At 50.0% G+C, this 12866-nt stretch overlaps 5 protein-coding genes across 5 annotated transcripts; 2 read left to right on the top strand and 3 right to left on the bottom strand.

Moving 5' to 3' along the window:
* Positions 1 to 66: 66 nt before the first annotated feature.
* Positions 67 to 3157, top strand: BO97DRAFT_285347 (oxysterol-binding protein related protein OSH3). Its single transcript, XM_025691106.1, has one exon. The coding sequence runs from the start codon at positions 229 to 231 to the stop codon at positions 2884 to 2886; it is 2658 nt and encodes an 885-aa protein (XP_025545913.1). The 5' UTR covers positions 67 to 228; the 3' UTR covers positions 2887 to 3157.
* On the bottom strand, positions 3003 to 3422 carry BO97DRAFT_285307 (uncharacterized protein). The gene has a single exon (XM_025691105.1). It carries the CDS (start codon positions 3332 to 3334, stop codon positions 3119 to 3121), a length of 216 nt encoding a protein of 71 aa, XP_025545912.1. The 5' UTR covers positions 3335 to 3422; the 3' UTR covers positions 3003 to 3118.
* An 87-nt stretch (positions 3423 to 3509) lies between these two features.
* On the bottom strand, positions 3510 to 5096 carry BO97DRAFT_438922 (IFRD domain-containing protein; the record flags this gene model as incomplete). Its single annotated transcript, XM_025697941.1, has 2 exons — positions 3510 to 4779; positions 4903 to 5096. The coding sequence occupies 2 exons, from the start codon at positions 5094 to 5096 to the stop codon at positions 3510 to 3512; spliced, it is 1464 nt and encodes a 487-aa protein (XP_025545911.1).
* An 868-nt stretch (positions 5097 to 5964) lies between these two features.
* Positions 5965 to 8863, bottom strand: BO97DRAFT_358031 (exosome non-catalytic core subunit RRP4; the record flags this gene model as incomplete). The annotated part of the gene is made up of 6 exons (XM_025692235.1): positions 5965 to 6901; positions 6981 to 7203; positions 7613 to 7637; positions 7730 to 8543; positions 8602 to 8718; positions 8781 to 8863. 6 exons carry the CDS (start codon positions 8861 to 8863, stop codon positions 5965 to 5967), a joined length of 2199 nt encoding a protein of 732 aa, XP_025545910.1.
* A 283-nt stretch (positions 8864 to 9146) lies between these two features.
* On the top strand, positions 9147 to 10630 carry BO97DRAFT_409437 (putative RNA binding protein Rnp24). The gene has a single exon (XM_025696065.1). It carries the CDS (start codon positions 9254 to 9256, stop codon positions 10376 to 10378), a length of 1125 nt encoding a protein of 374 aa, XP_025545909.1. The 5' UTR covers positions 9147 to 9253; the 3' UTR covers positions 10379 to 10630.
* Positions 10631 to 12866: the final 2236 nt, after the last annotated feature.

Raw genomic sequence — 12866 nt, 5'->3', positions numbered from 1 at the left:
CGCTGGGTTGCTGTCAAGTCCTGTCACACCATCTCATGGAGCATTCAACCACACAAAAAGTCCATCAACTTTGGCATCTTTAAACATCCCGGCAATTCCGCCCTGCTCGGATCAAACCCGAACCTCCCCGCGACCGCCGATACTCCCAGCTCCGAAACCCCCGATCCCATCGCCGCCAGCACCGGTGGGCGCGCTAATGGCTCCCCCATCGTTGAGCGATTGACGGGGATGGGGCTGAAGCAGATCCAGTGGCTTGGGAAATGCGAAGCCGAACGCATTGTTCGCGGCACCTACGATGTCCCCGCCAACGAGGGGGGCAACTACGGCCTGGTTTTCGACAATACCTTTTCCAAGCAGATCTCCAAAACCGTGACCCTCGCCCTGCTCACCTATCCGACCGCTCTGCCGCCGCAATCGGTGCCAGTGCCCCACGCAGCCAGTCAACCGCAGCCGGGGAACGCGGACTCGGCAGCGATAGCCGACGCCGGAAAGCCGGTGCCATCACGCCGTCGGGGGAACAGCATGCTGCCTCCGCCGCCGCCCTCACGACCCAGTGAGATTGACTCAGCTCCAACTTACACCGGGTTGCTGCAAAAGCGCAGACGAAAGCGGCACCAGGGTTGGGCACGCCGCTATTTTTCCCTCGACTTCACCTCTTCTACGCTCTCATACTACCACGACCGGAACTCGTCTGCGTTGCGCGGCTCTATCCCTCTTAATTTGGCCGCGGTTGCCTGTAACCAGCAGTCGCGCGAGATCTCGATTGATTCGGGAACCGAGGTTTGGCATCTCCGCGCCAGCAATGATCAGGAGTTTGCTGCTTGGAAGCGTGCATTGGAGCGGGCCTCTTCTTCCAAAAACTCGGCCGATGATCCCAACCACCCGTCTGAGACGCTGTTGCGGGTCCCCTCTCAGCGCGTGCTCTCCAATGCTTCTGATGAACGAGATTGGGAGCAAGTGGAGAATTTGGTCAGCAAGGTGTCCGGTACGCGCGATGCCGTCCGGCGCCTGGCGAAGGATACGGATCCGAAATATCTAGGCCCGGATCGGCCCCGCGGCCGCTCTCCGAGCCCTCACCGTACCCCAACCGACATGAGTGGAGAAGAGCCCAACGATGGCCGGCGGCCTTTTTGGAGGCGCAAGAGCAGTGCCACCGTTCAGCCTAGCGTCAAGCGCAGCACCACCATGAATTCTATGTCCTCGCAGCTGGCCATTCCGGGAGCCTTTGATTCATCCTCGGTCCATGGCGACCGCAAACCTGGCAGCATCACCAGCCACCCCGATCATATGGACGAGATTCACGAGCATCTAATGGCCGTCCTGCGGGATCTTGATCACGTCGTCAGCGAGTTCTCCAATCTGATCGCTGAGACCAAGCATCGCCGTCGTCCGGCCGGCCGGTCAGTGCAGTCACGGCATAGCTTCGAATCCGATATGTCACAGGAGTTCTTCGATGCTGTTGATGATGGCCATACATCGCCCTTGCTCACCATTCAGGGGGATAACAATAGCGAGGACGAGGATTCGCGCGGCGATCAAACAACTGGTACCGCCGTATCCTCACCACCGGCAAAGGAAGACGCCGTCACGGACGATGCGCCCTCGGACAGCGATGATGACGAAACGATTGCGGAGGAGACAGGTGACGGTCACGATCAGTCCTCGCCTCTCTTTCCAGTGAGGCCCAAGTCGCTCACGCCTTTGCCTCTCAAACCGGTGCCCAGGCGCGAGAATATTACTGCGCCAACGGTGATGCCGCCGAGTTTGATCGGATTTCTACGCAAGAACGTCGGCAAGGACCTGTCCCAGATCTCGATGCCCGTCTCCTCTAATGAGCCTCTTTCTTTGTTGCAGCGAGCTGCCGAGGTCCTCGAGTATTCAACATTGCTCGACAAAGCTGCCAGCATCTCCGATCCAGTGGAACGGCTCGTATATGTGACCGCGTTTGCATTGTCGCCGCTGTCTAGCAACCGCGTCCGGGAGCGCGCCATCCGTAAACCTTTTAACCCTATGCTCGGCGAGACTTACGAGCTAGTTCGAGAGGATCTAGGATTCCGATTCATCGCCGAGAAGGTCTCCCATCGACCCGTTCAACTCGCCTACCAAGCCGATGGCCCGGAATGGAGCCTGACACAATCACCCATGCCCACCCAAAAGTTCTGGGGTAAATCCGCTGAGATTGTCACGGAGGGTCGCATACGACTGACGCTCCATACGACCGGGGAGCATTACAGCTGGGCCTCGGCAACCTCGTTCCTGCGCAATATCATCGCTGGCGAGAAGTATGTGGAGCCAGTCGGCGAAACCACCGTTGCCAACGAGACGACCGGTCACAAGACTGTCTCAACATTCAAAGCCGGCGGCATGTTCTCGGGTCGCAGTGAAGAAATGAGCACCAAGTCCGTGGACGCTGGTGGCCGCGATCTCGGCCTCGGTTTGACTGGCACTTGGACGACCTCTCTGCAACTCACCAAGAACGGCTCCCCGACCGGCACAACGGTTTGGAATGCGGGCCCGCTTGTCCCTAACGCTCCCAAGCACTACGGACTGACAGCGTTTGCGGCGACCCTGAACGAGGTCACCCCGATCGAGGCGGACCAACTCCCTGCGACCGATTCGCGTCTGCGACCGGACCAGCGTGCGCTCGAGGACGGTGATGTCGACCGTGCCGAGGAGTTGAAGGTCCAGCTTGAGGAAGGGCAGCGGGCCCGTCGGCGGGCGATGGAGTCAGCTGGTGAGCAGTGGATGCCGCGCTGGTTTGCACAGGTGGACAACACGCCCGAGGGCGGTGAGGTCACATGGCGGCTGAAGTCTGGGAAGGAAGGCTACTGGGAAGAGAGGGCTAAGGGAGCCTGGACGGGCGTCGTGCCGGTCTTTAAGGCCTGAGGCTCGACCCTCTCTCCCCCTGCCTACCTTTTACACATGCATATCTCGGTTTCTGCTACAATTATCGACATACAAGGTAGACCTAGGCTGGAAGACTCAGTTGTACTCATTGACTATGCTAGCTAGCAACATGTAATTCCAACAACTCGAAGCACACTATGCTAATGAAGAAACACAACCCTAACTCAGGAAATCGCTCTGCGGTACCACACTATCCAGTGTGACTGACAGACTAAATGATAAACTGAGACTGGGGATCGGGGAACATAGGTCGACAAGCAAGGAAAATAAAGCACATCCCACGGATAGGAAATCTACCGTATGAAAGAAAGATACTATAAATGGCAAAGATGGTCAAAGGAGATGTTGTGCATATGAGGAAATCTGTATCCTGAAATAGGTTACGGGCGAGGCACCTTGAGGTAGTAAGGTTGGATTGTATGTTCATGATGCGTGGTTTGCACAGAATCGATTTTTGTATTCAACATGTATGGGTCGTTGTGTGACGTACTGGAAGGCGCGCCGTGGACCCGTTCCATTGGCATAGGAGCCAGTCGACTAAAGCGTTTTTCTAAGCCCTAATCTGAGGAGAGGCGTGATTGGCAATTGTCTAAATTGGTTGACTAATATTCTTCATCCGACTGATCGTGAACTGCCCATCGACGGCTATTCCGGGATTTGGCGGTGCGCTTTGCCGCGCTACGATCTGAGGATGGGGTGAAGCTCATGCGTACCATTACAGGGAGGTTGTCGAGGACGGCACGGTTTCCCTGGAAGTAATGGGCCGCGAAGCCACCCTGCAAAATGCGACGGAGCGAATTCAACCGGATCCACTTCCACCACCTGTCGATGTTCATGACACCTTGACTGCCAACCTTGACAGTCAGTTTGCTGCCGTAACGACGGTTGGTGTCGTGATCGATGGCACTGTTATACATGGGACCGCGGCGCGGATTGGTGACCGTGGTCAAGATGGAGGCGAAATTGCTGTGCAAGCTCTTCTTGTCGCGCTTGCTAATGCGCTTGTTGTGGATCGTAGCCAACGACTGTAGTTGCTGTTCAAGCTCGTGAGTGTTGTGGTAAGCATTATAGCGCTTGATGAGCTTGGGGCCGGAACGCTCGCCGGGCGACAGGAAAGATTCCTCGTCGGAGTCGGCGTCGTTGGAGTTGCCTTCTTCGTCTTCTTCGTCTTCGTCATCCTCTTGCTCGGTATAGCTCTTTTCGTAGAGCAGCGCAATGTTCTCTCCCGCAGCGATTTGCACGGCCGAGTCGCCACTGTCCAGCTGATCCATGAAAATCTGCACGGCTTCTTCACTCTCGCCTTCGAAGTCGTCGATCTCCGTGGCGAGCATGCCCCATTCTTGCAGCGCGGCCGTGACACTGTTAGCGTCATCGGCAGCGTCAATTGACTGACCATCGGAGGCAGCAATGTCGAGGAAGAAGGTCATTTGATCAAGGATGCCGTCCTCACCGGCACCACCAAACATGGTGCAGACACCGAGACAATGAATGGCGGCAGCTTTGATAGAGGTCGCGGTGGAGTCTCGGATGCTGCGAGAGAGCAGCGACTCCACATTCTCGTAGATGGTGTTGTCGAATGCCGTGATGGCCAGCAGTTCCAGTGCACGCAGGGCAAGCGTAGTCTCGCGCACGCTAGACTCATACTTCACACTGCGGCAAAAGGCCGCCAGCAGGTCGGAGATCTGGCTGCGAATCTGATCCTCGACATAGTGGGACTTAGCCAGGCGGCAGAATGCAGCGTAGGCTTCCTCGCGACTCAGAATGCTGCTACGTTTGCGGTCGAGAATGTCCGCAATAACATCGCCAAGTTCCTGGGTCCAGTTGTTGGTATCCTGGTCAGGATCTTCGGTGAGGTCATCCAACGAGCCAATACTATATCATCCGAAACAGCATTAGTCAGGCCAAGAAAGTAGAAAAGGCGCCGATGATGTCATCCCGAGCCGGCGCAAAGAGCACAATAAGGAAAAGAAAGGAAGCAAGAACAAAAAAGCTTACCTCAAGGCAGTGGTCTCATCGCTTAAATTACCAGCATCTTCTTCATCTGAGCCATAGTGACTAGTTGGCCGCGACGAAGGACGAGAGTTCTGGGCGGAGGTGGTGCGCGATGTGCGGCGCGAGCCTTCGCGCGAGGCGGCCTTGCGAGAGATCGTCTTGCCGCTCTCCAACACCTGACGACGCAGGTCCGGCATGGTAGCGGAGTTCAAGGTTGCAGTGAGGCAAATCAAGTAGTAGATTGGGTGGCGAAGAAAAAATCAGGGGTGAAAGATGGCCTTTTTCCTGGTGCTTGTTCTCTCTCTGATAGTCGAGGAAGCTCGGATTTAGTATTCCAAGCAGTAATCTTGAAAAGTATATGGGAGAAGAAAGGTCCTCTTGTGAGAAGATCGACAGAAAAAGCTATGCTAGAGGTATAGACGATGTGGATTGTAGAAAGAGTTTTTCAGAGACAAAGGACATGGTAAGTTTGAAGAGTAGAGAGAGATCTTCTTCGAACGAAGAAAGAGAGAGAGTGAGAGAGTGAGAGAATTGAATTGAAGGGGAGAAAGAGGAAAAGAAAAAGCGCGGCGAGGAATTCCGATAAGAAAAGCGCGTCAACTGGTCACGTTCCTTGGCCTTTTCTTTTGCTCTCCTCTCGTTCCCTTGCGCCCCTTCGCTTTGCCTGACAAACCATACTTGTCTTGTTGGCCTTTTCATGTGGCTTCGTGAAGATTCGGAGATGTTCTTGCAATTCTCGATATCCTCGACATTTTCACCTCTTCTGTCTGACCTCCGATCAAACACGGACTGCCAATCAATGTCCAGTCTATCACCACGTGATGCGGGGTTGGGCCGGGCTTTATCGTTTTCGTTTCATCTTCAGTCGTAAAATGGAAGGGATTTATACGAGTTTGCCCATCCGAGGCTGAAATGGTGTGCCTAACCTGAAGCTGGGATGTAACACCTGGTAGGGAGAAAGAATGTCCGAGCTGGGGGACGGGTGGTAAGGGGGAGGGTATCTAACATCTCATCGAGTAATCGTAGTCATCTATGTATACATCAAGCATTGCCCCATACACTCCCTCATTTCCGTTGGAGGACCAACTCAAGAACACGCTGTGCTTTGCTTCCCTCCAGGTACTCCCTTCCCTCCCGTCTCCGATCATCTTCATCCTCATCATCGCCTATTTCCAGGTCCACCTGGAGACTGGCCTCGTATGCGCTCATCACTGTCTCCTCATCCACCCGAATACCCCCGTTCACCAAGACCCGGATACACTGTGCCAGTCGGGCAATCTCGCGTCTCGTCTGAGGCGGAATCTCGTCGTTCTGACTCGAGTAGATCGAGCTTGACACCATCTCTTCCATGCGGGTGATCGAAACATTCTCGGTCGTCGACGAGGCCGCGGTCGCACCGTCGGCGTGCTTTGAAATCCAGATGTAGCCATTCACACCGAGAATTACATCGACATCTCCACCTCCGTTGGCAGTGCTGACCGTCCACACCTGCCTTCGTGACCGGACCACACCACCCACGGCGCCCGTCGCAGCCGCCGCGCTGCCTACACCACCTTTGACAGTCGAGCTAGATGCGCCACTGCCGCCCGTGCCCGTCACTGCGAGGAAGACGCCATTCCGCAGTTTGCCGTACTTCAGAGACCGCGTATGTAGTGATGCGCCGCCATCCGAATGTACGCTCTGGACCTCGGCCACGACCAAGTCTCCTTCGCTGAAGAAGGTCCGGATCTGCAGCTCATCGGCACTTGTGCGGCGGCGGAGAATACCACCCGGTAAGTTGATCGCTGATAGAGGCAGTTGCGCGAGCAACGGAGCGGCAACATCGACTTTCCAACGACGGGACTGGACTTCGACGATGCGCCCAACCACCAGATCGCCGATTTCCGGGGTGTATCGTGCGCGAAGCGGCTGCACGGACAGCAGCTTGTTGGTCTTTTGCACCGTACCGGCCACGGTTGCGATGATAGATGTCGATAGTGGGTTCGTGTACGTGCCATGTCCTCTGCGCCGGAGGTAGAAAGAAAGAAATTAGCTCTGGTGGGACGAAAAGAAGAATTGGCAACGCAAGCAGTAAGCCATACCTCATCCATTGCGGATCGTCTGTGACCACTTCACCCGGCGTCAAGACTCCGGCGCCAATATCCGTGCCTTCAACCAACCGTTGACGTTTGCTGGGTCTGGATGCATTGTCCGCCGCCAATTCCACGCCGCCGTCCGAATCCACGGACATCGCATCTGAGTCGGAGTCCCAGGTGGGGGGATTGACATCCTCCACCACCGGAGGCAAAATGGTAATAGCCATCTCTACTCCTTGCAAGTGATATAAGGTAGATACTGTAGATGGCAGGGTAAAATCGAGTAGATTGGAGTCGGAAAGGGAATGACTGGAGGTGGTTGGAGACTTTCCAGACCCGGAGCAAACCAGACAAACTCGCGGTGGAGATGCACGTGAATCCCGCTGGTAGTATTCATCCTTCCTTCACTCAGTCATTCATTTTATTCACTCTATGGCCTCGACCACAACCACACCATTACACCTTGCTGTATTCAACTACGGATCGTGCAAGCAAGCAGCAGAGAACACGGTCGCTTCGGGTTGGTGCTGATTCAAGTACAAGCTTAATTAGGGTACAGAGCCGGTTACCGTAAGATTCTCTATAAAATACAGTGGGAGTATATCTCTCCGAGCTTAATGCCAGATATCCCTCCTAACTCCCAAAATTGCTGCTGAATGGAACCTCGATTGCCTTGTTTTGGATGCAGTGTACCGGTAAGATAAACGATCGAAAGCAAAGCAGATATAGCGCGGTGATTGAGCTCAAGCATTCACCCCCGAGGCTCTCTTCGATGCCCGCTTGGCAGGAGTAGAGCCATCATCGTCCTTCTTCTTCCGGCTTGAACGGCTGCTGCCACCCTTGGGCCGGTATCCACTGTCTTCATCCCGCTTACGCTTGCCCTTGGCACCCCCGGTGGTCGATGCAGTCTCCAAAAAGGAGCCATCGTCATCATACAAGTCCTCATCCTTTCGAGCTTGTGCGATGGCTCTCTTAGACGCACGCGAGGGCCGGGAGCCAGACTTTTCCGAAGCGTTCTCGTTGTCCTGTAGGAATATTTGGGGCTGATTCCGTCGGAGCCAGTTATGCACCGATATCGGTATACGCAGATTGGCATCCCGTGCGCGCTCGACGAAGGATGATTTGTTCGGCATAGACACGAGCTGCTCGATGGCATGCTCATCACCCAGCTTAGCGTCCAACGCCAAGTAATACTCAGCTTCATGCTCAGGAGTCAAGAATCCAAGTTCGTGGGCGGGGTACTGCTCTTCCGGTTCATTGTCGGGCAAAGGTGCCGAATGGGGCACTTGCGTCAGGGTTGTGTAGTGTAGGTGCGGTGCAAACGCTTTGCTTCGCCGAACATCGTCCTCCAGCTCACGATAGGCATGAGCGGTCATGCGACCAGCAGCCATACGTCCTTTGGCATCTTTGAGCATAGATCCCGCAATGGCAGGATCATTGTAAGAGGCTGGGATGTCTCGATCGGGAGGCGGAAGGAAGGTCTCATCTTCTGGTGCACTCAAATCGTATCGTAGACTGGGCGAGACGTGGAGGCTGTCGTTGAACTCCAGCAATACCTCTAGAAGTTGACTGTAGTCATGTCAGCACCTAGAAGAGCCGATTCGGGGGGCAGCGATGGGTAGCATACTCGTTCTGTTCCTGGATTCTCTTGGAAAGATCCTCGATGCGCAATCCTTCGCGAATGAGCGCCTCGCTTTCTCCCATCTGCACTTCGAACCTCATTTTCAGTTTCGCAAACTTCTTCCTGTTTGGCGATCGGGATTAGCTAATTGTCTATGAGTTATGTTGTTGAGAGACTATGCTCACTTGAAAGACTTGTAGGACGGCCTTGCAGGGGCATCCGGCAGACTTTCGGCCACTGATCTTGTTTCGTCAAGTGGTTGGGACATAGCGAGAATCGAGCCCAATGATTGTCCCGAGAAGCAACTCAAGAGTGTCCGATGCGGAAGTTATAGCGTTCCAAGGGATGGAAGTTGGAGAATTGGCCAAGGGAAGCGTGAGAGTGTTTGACGCTGGCTCAGTCCCTTTCGAGCGCGGTTCGCCGGTCTGGAAGGATCCCGCCAAGCCTGGAGTTCACAAGGCGGAGTGTTTCTGCCCGCCTAAAAAAATAGCGACATGAAACGAGAAAAAAAAAGTTACCTCCCACTGCGACAAGAGGCATTCACGTGGGCTACTCGTTCTGTATTGTTATAGCCTTCTCATCATTCTCAGAACTGTGGCCTTGATCTTCATTCATTCACAACTGTCCGGACAATCCCATTTTTCGTGGATCGACAGTCATGGCTAGCATCGGGGAAGGAACCCAAAAGAAGCGCAAGCTCACCGACGTTGAGGAGATCGAGATTGATGTTTCTGCCCCGGAACCCCCATCGAAGAAAGCTTTGCGTAAAGCAAAGAAGGCAGCAACCACAAAGCCCTCCGAATCAAAGCCCGAGACTGAGGGGGTAACCGCTGCCGAAAAGCCTAGCAGCACTGCTCCCCAAAAGCGTTCAGATTACGGTGTCTGGATTGGAAACCTTGCCTTCACCGTGACCAAAGACGATTTGCGCACCTTCCTGACAAGCAATTGTTCCTTCGCCGATACGACCATCACGCGCATACATATGCCCAAGGGCGCAGAAAAGTTCGGAAAATCTCAGAACAAAGGATTTGCTTATGTCGATTTCTCCACCCAGAAGGCTGCCCAAGAGGCGATTGGCCTCAGTGAACAGCTCTTGACGGGTCGCCGTGTGCTGATTAAGGATGCAAAGAGCTTTGCTGGAAGGCCAGACAAACCTCAGGAAGACGGCCAGAAAGCGGGTTCTGGCGCTTCCGGACACGCTCCCTCCAAACGCATATTCGTCGGCAACCTCGGCTTTGACGCCACCAAAGAAGCCATCGAGGAGCATTTCGCGCAATGTGGTACTGTGGCTAACGTACATGTGGCGACTTTCCAAGATTCCGGCAAATGCAAGGGTTACGCTTGGGTGGTGTTTGAGGATCTTGCAGCAGCCGAAGCAGCGGTGAAGGGCTACGTACTGGTGAAGGAGGATGAGGAGGAGGAGGAAGAAGAAGAAGCTGAGTCCGACTCCGAAAAGCGCAAGAAGCCCAGAAAGCCCCGGCAGAGAAAGGTCTGGGTGAATTTCCTTCTTGGACGGCGGTTGCGTATGGAGTTCGCCGAAGATGCGACTACCCGGTATAAAAAACGATTCGGAAAAGACGGAGAGGGTAAGAAAAACAACAACTCAGAGACCGGCGATGCCGAGGCCGGAGAATTCGAAGCTACCGAAGAGCAACCTCGTCAAGCACGACCTCCCAGGGCCAAGCAAGCGAAGCCCGACTATACAAGATACGACCAGGACACAGTGCAGAAGCTTAGTGGTGCCATTGTCGAATCACAGGGCAAGAAGACCACCTTCGATTAATGGTGATCAGTGGGCCGATGAGACCAAGCCCGTGGGCAGGTCTCCAGGGTTGGAGTCGCCCTTTAAAGGAGGGACAGTACTGGAGATATCCTTAGATGGCCGTGTATACTGACCGTTGGATGCCATCGGTAATGCGTATGAGACCGTGAGTTGGTCCAGCCTTGCATAGTGCAATGTTCCATAGTTGCTCTATTGGGCTGCATGGGGAAGGAGATGTTTCTTGACTCCATACACTAAATTGATACCCCACCGTGTCCACTGGTACGGTAGAAGTACCGTCCGTTGTTATGTATGTTTGTTATAAAGTAGAAGGGAAGGCTGTGGATCCAAGATGAAAAAAAATGTCTGAGGGAATGGTAGCTATACCCTTTACTATATTTCTGAGATGAAGTGATACGCTGTTGCTTTGTAGAATTTGGTTTCTTTTCAAGCCTGTTCGATTGCTGTCTGGTTTCTGTTTCCAACCTTGTACATACAAACATGACTGATGACTAGTTTGTTGATTTAGTTAAAGCAGGAGAGGGAGAAGCTTGGGTACACATGCCAAGCCGTTAGTCAGCAGTAACCCTCCGAATTCTAGTTAACGTAATCGGTAAGCGAGTCGGCCACGTAAGCAAGTCGGCCACCCTATCAACCACCACCACGCCCACAAAACTGCCTGTATACAGACATCAATTTCTCTACTAAAAATACCTTAATTATCAAAAGTTTCAGTAGAACAAGAAAACAGGCTCTGTCTTATAATTAAGGTTATAAAAAAAGGTTAAATTTACTCAATTCACAAAGCTATAGATACTTTTAAAGTTCTGTATTTAACTCTTTAAAATTATTTAAATGGTATTATGTACTGTAAGAAAATACGCGCTAATTACTATAAACTAATTTCTTTAGAAGAGAAATTACTTATTAAATAAATTATATTACTGGATTAATATGGCGCACCGCCAAAGCAACTTTATATATATAATATAGCATTAATCTTGATATAAAAATATAATAAAAAATTAACTAATTTAGTGGGTGAAAAATAGATATATAACTTTATTTCTCAGTATTATAATTTCTTAAAATCTCGGTTTATATATTAAATTAGTTATAAATATGCGAAGTATAAGGATCCTGAGATTATACAGGCCTAGTTTTAATATATATAAACTGCTGTTATTATATATATAATTACAGATACAGATATCTATAATTTTAATAAAATTAATTTTACTATAAGTTTAGTAACTGTAGTTAAGATAGTAATATATTTATTCTATTATAGAAGACCTTTCTTTATACAACCTGAAAACCGTAAATAGATAACTTTAATTGAGTATATTAATACTATAGAATAGGTATTACCGGTATATATAATATTAAAAGTAAAGACCTATATACAGATATAATATAAAAATAGTCTATCTTTTTTATAGTATATTATAATATTACTAAATAGATAGACTAATTAAGAAATTAGTAAATACTAGCTTAAGGAATACTTTATTTCTTATATTAAGAACTGAAGAACTAGTTAATATAATCTCCTTATTTTTACCGGACATAACTTCTATTTAATACCTTAATTTAATAATATATACTGTGAGAATAATATTATTCTAGTATATATACCAGCTAATTCTTCTCATCTCTACTAGTTTTTGGATATAGCTATATTCTTACTATTAAAATAAGTATACAGCTACCAGATTAAACACCTTATTTAAACCGGATATTACTATATTAATAAGATTAATTTTCTTAATATCTATCCAGACACCTATATTCAAGTATTTAAATTTATAAATATATAAAATATCTTTAAGACTTCTGGAATTATTCCTTTTAATCTAAGTAAGGTTCTAGATAACTTTATCTTTTATAGGGAGGAGAGCCAGCCAAGTAGTTAAAAAACTACTTCAACTATTACTAAAATACCTAGAAATTTAAAGTAATTTAAGAAATACAAGTTATTAATATTTTAATTACTTTAATACCCTGATTCTTCAGCTTTACCTATATAAACTGCCTTATTATATATTATTAAAGGTGTAGAGATAGCCTTAAACTAAGCAGCTCTTTTAGAACTTAAGAACTATTAACTTTATATAGCTGTTAAGAGAAAGAACACCAAGCAGAGGCAGAATTAGTATTAAATAGATAATCTAAATAGCTTTATAATCCAGAAAGCTTATAAAGCCTTTGTAAATATCTAGGCTGTAAAAAAAATAGCCGGTAATACAGGGCCTGCAGAGGATTAATCTTACTGCTGTATGCCGCCTTACTGCAGTATGTGTGGTATTCTTAGATATATATATACGAGATATTTAATAAGGAAGGATTAAGCATAATTACAGGCGTTTAAACAGCTATATAAATATTTAAGAATACTACATTTTTTATATGTAAATCAAAATTCCGATATGGGTGGCATAACCGGCTGCTTGCCAAGACTGCGGTGGCCGACTCGCTTACGTGGCCGACTCGCTTACCGATTACATTA

This window comes from Aspergillus homomorphus (assembly GCF_003184865.1).
Source record: "Aspergillus homomorphus CBS 101889 unplaced genomic scaffold BO97scaffold_90, whole genome shotgun sequence".
Lineage (NCBI taxonomy): Eukaryota > Fungi > Ascomycota > Eurotiomycetes > Eurotiales > Aspergillaceae > Aspergillus > Aspergillus homomorphus.
Note: the sequence above shows the minus strand (reverse complement) of the source record. Positions and strands in the feature narration are given on the sequence as shown.

Coding starts and splice junctions, on each gene's coding strand:
- BO97DRAFT_409437 (XM_025696065.1), top strand. CDS start 9,254: ATGGCTAGCATCGGGGAAGGAACCCAAAAGAAGCGCAAGCTCACCGAC.
- BO97DRAFT_285307 (XM_025691105.1), bottom strand. CDS start 3,334: ATGAACATACAATCCAACCTTACTACCTCAAGGTGCCTCGCCCGTAAC.
- BO97DRAFT_285347 (XM_025691106.1), top strand. CDS start 229: ATGGGGCTGAAGCAGATCCAGTGGCTTGGGAAATGCGAAGCCGAACGC.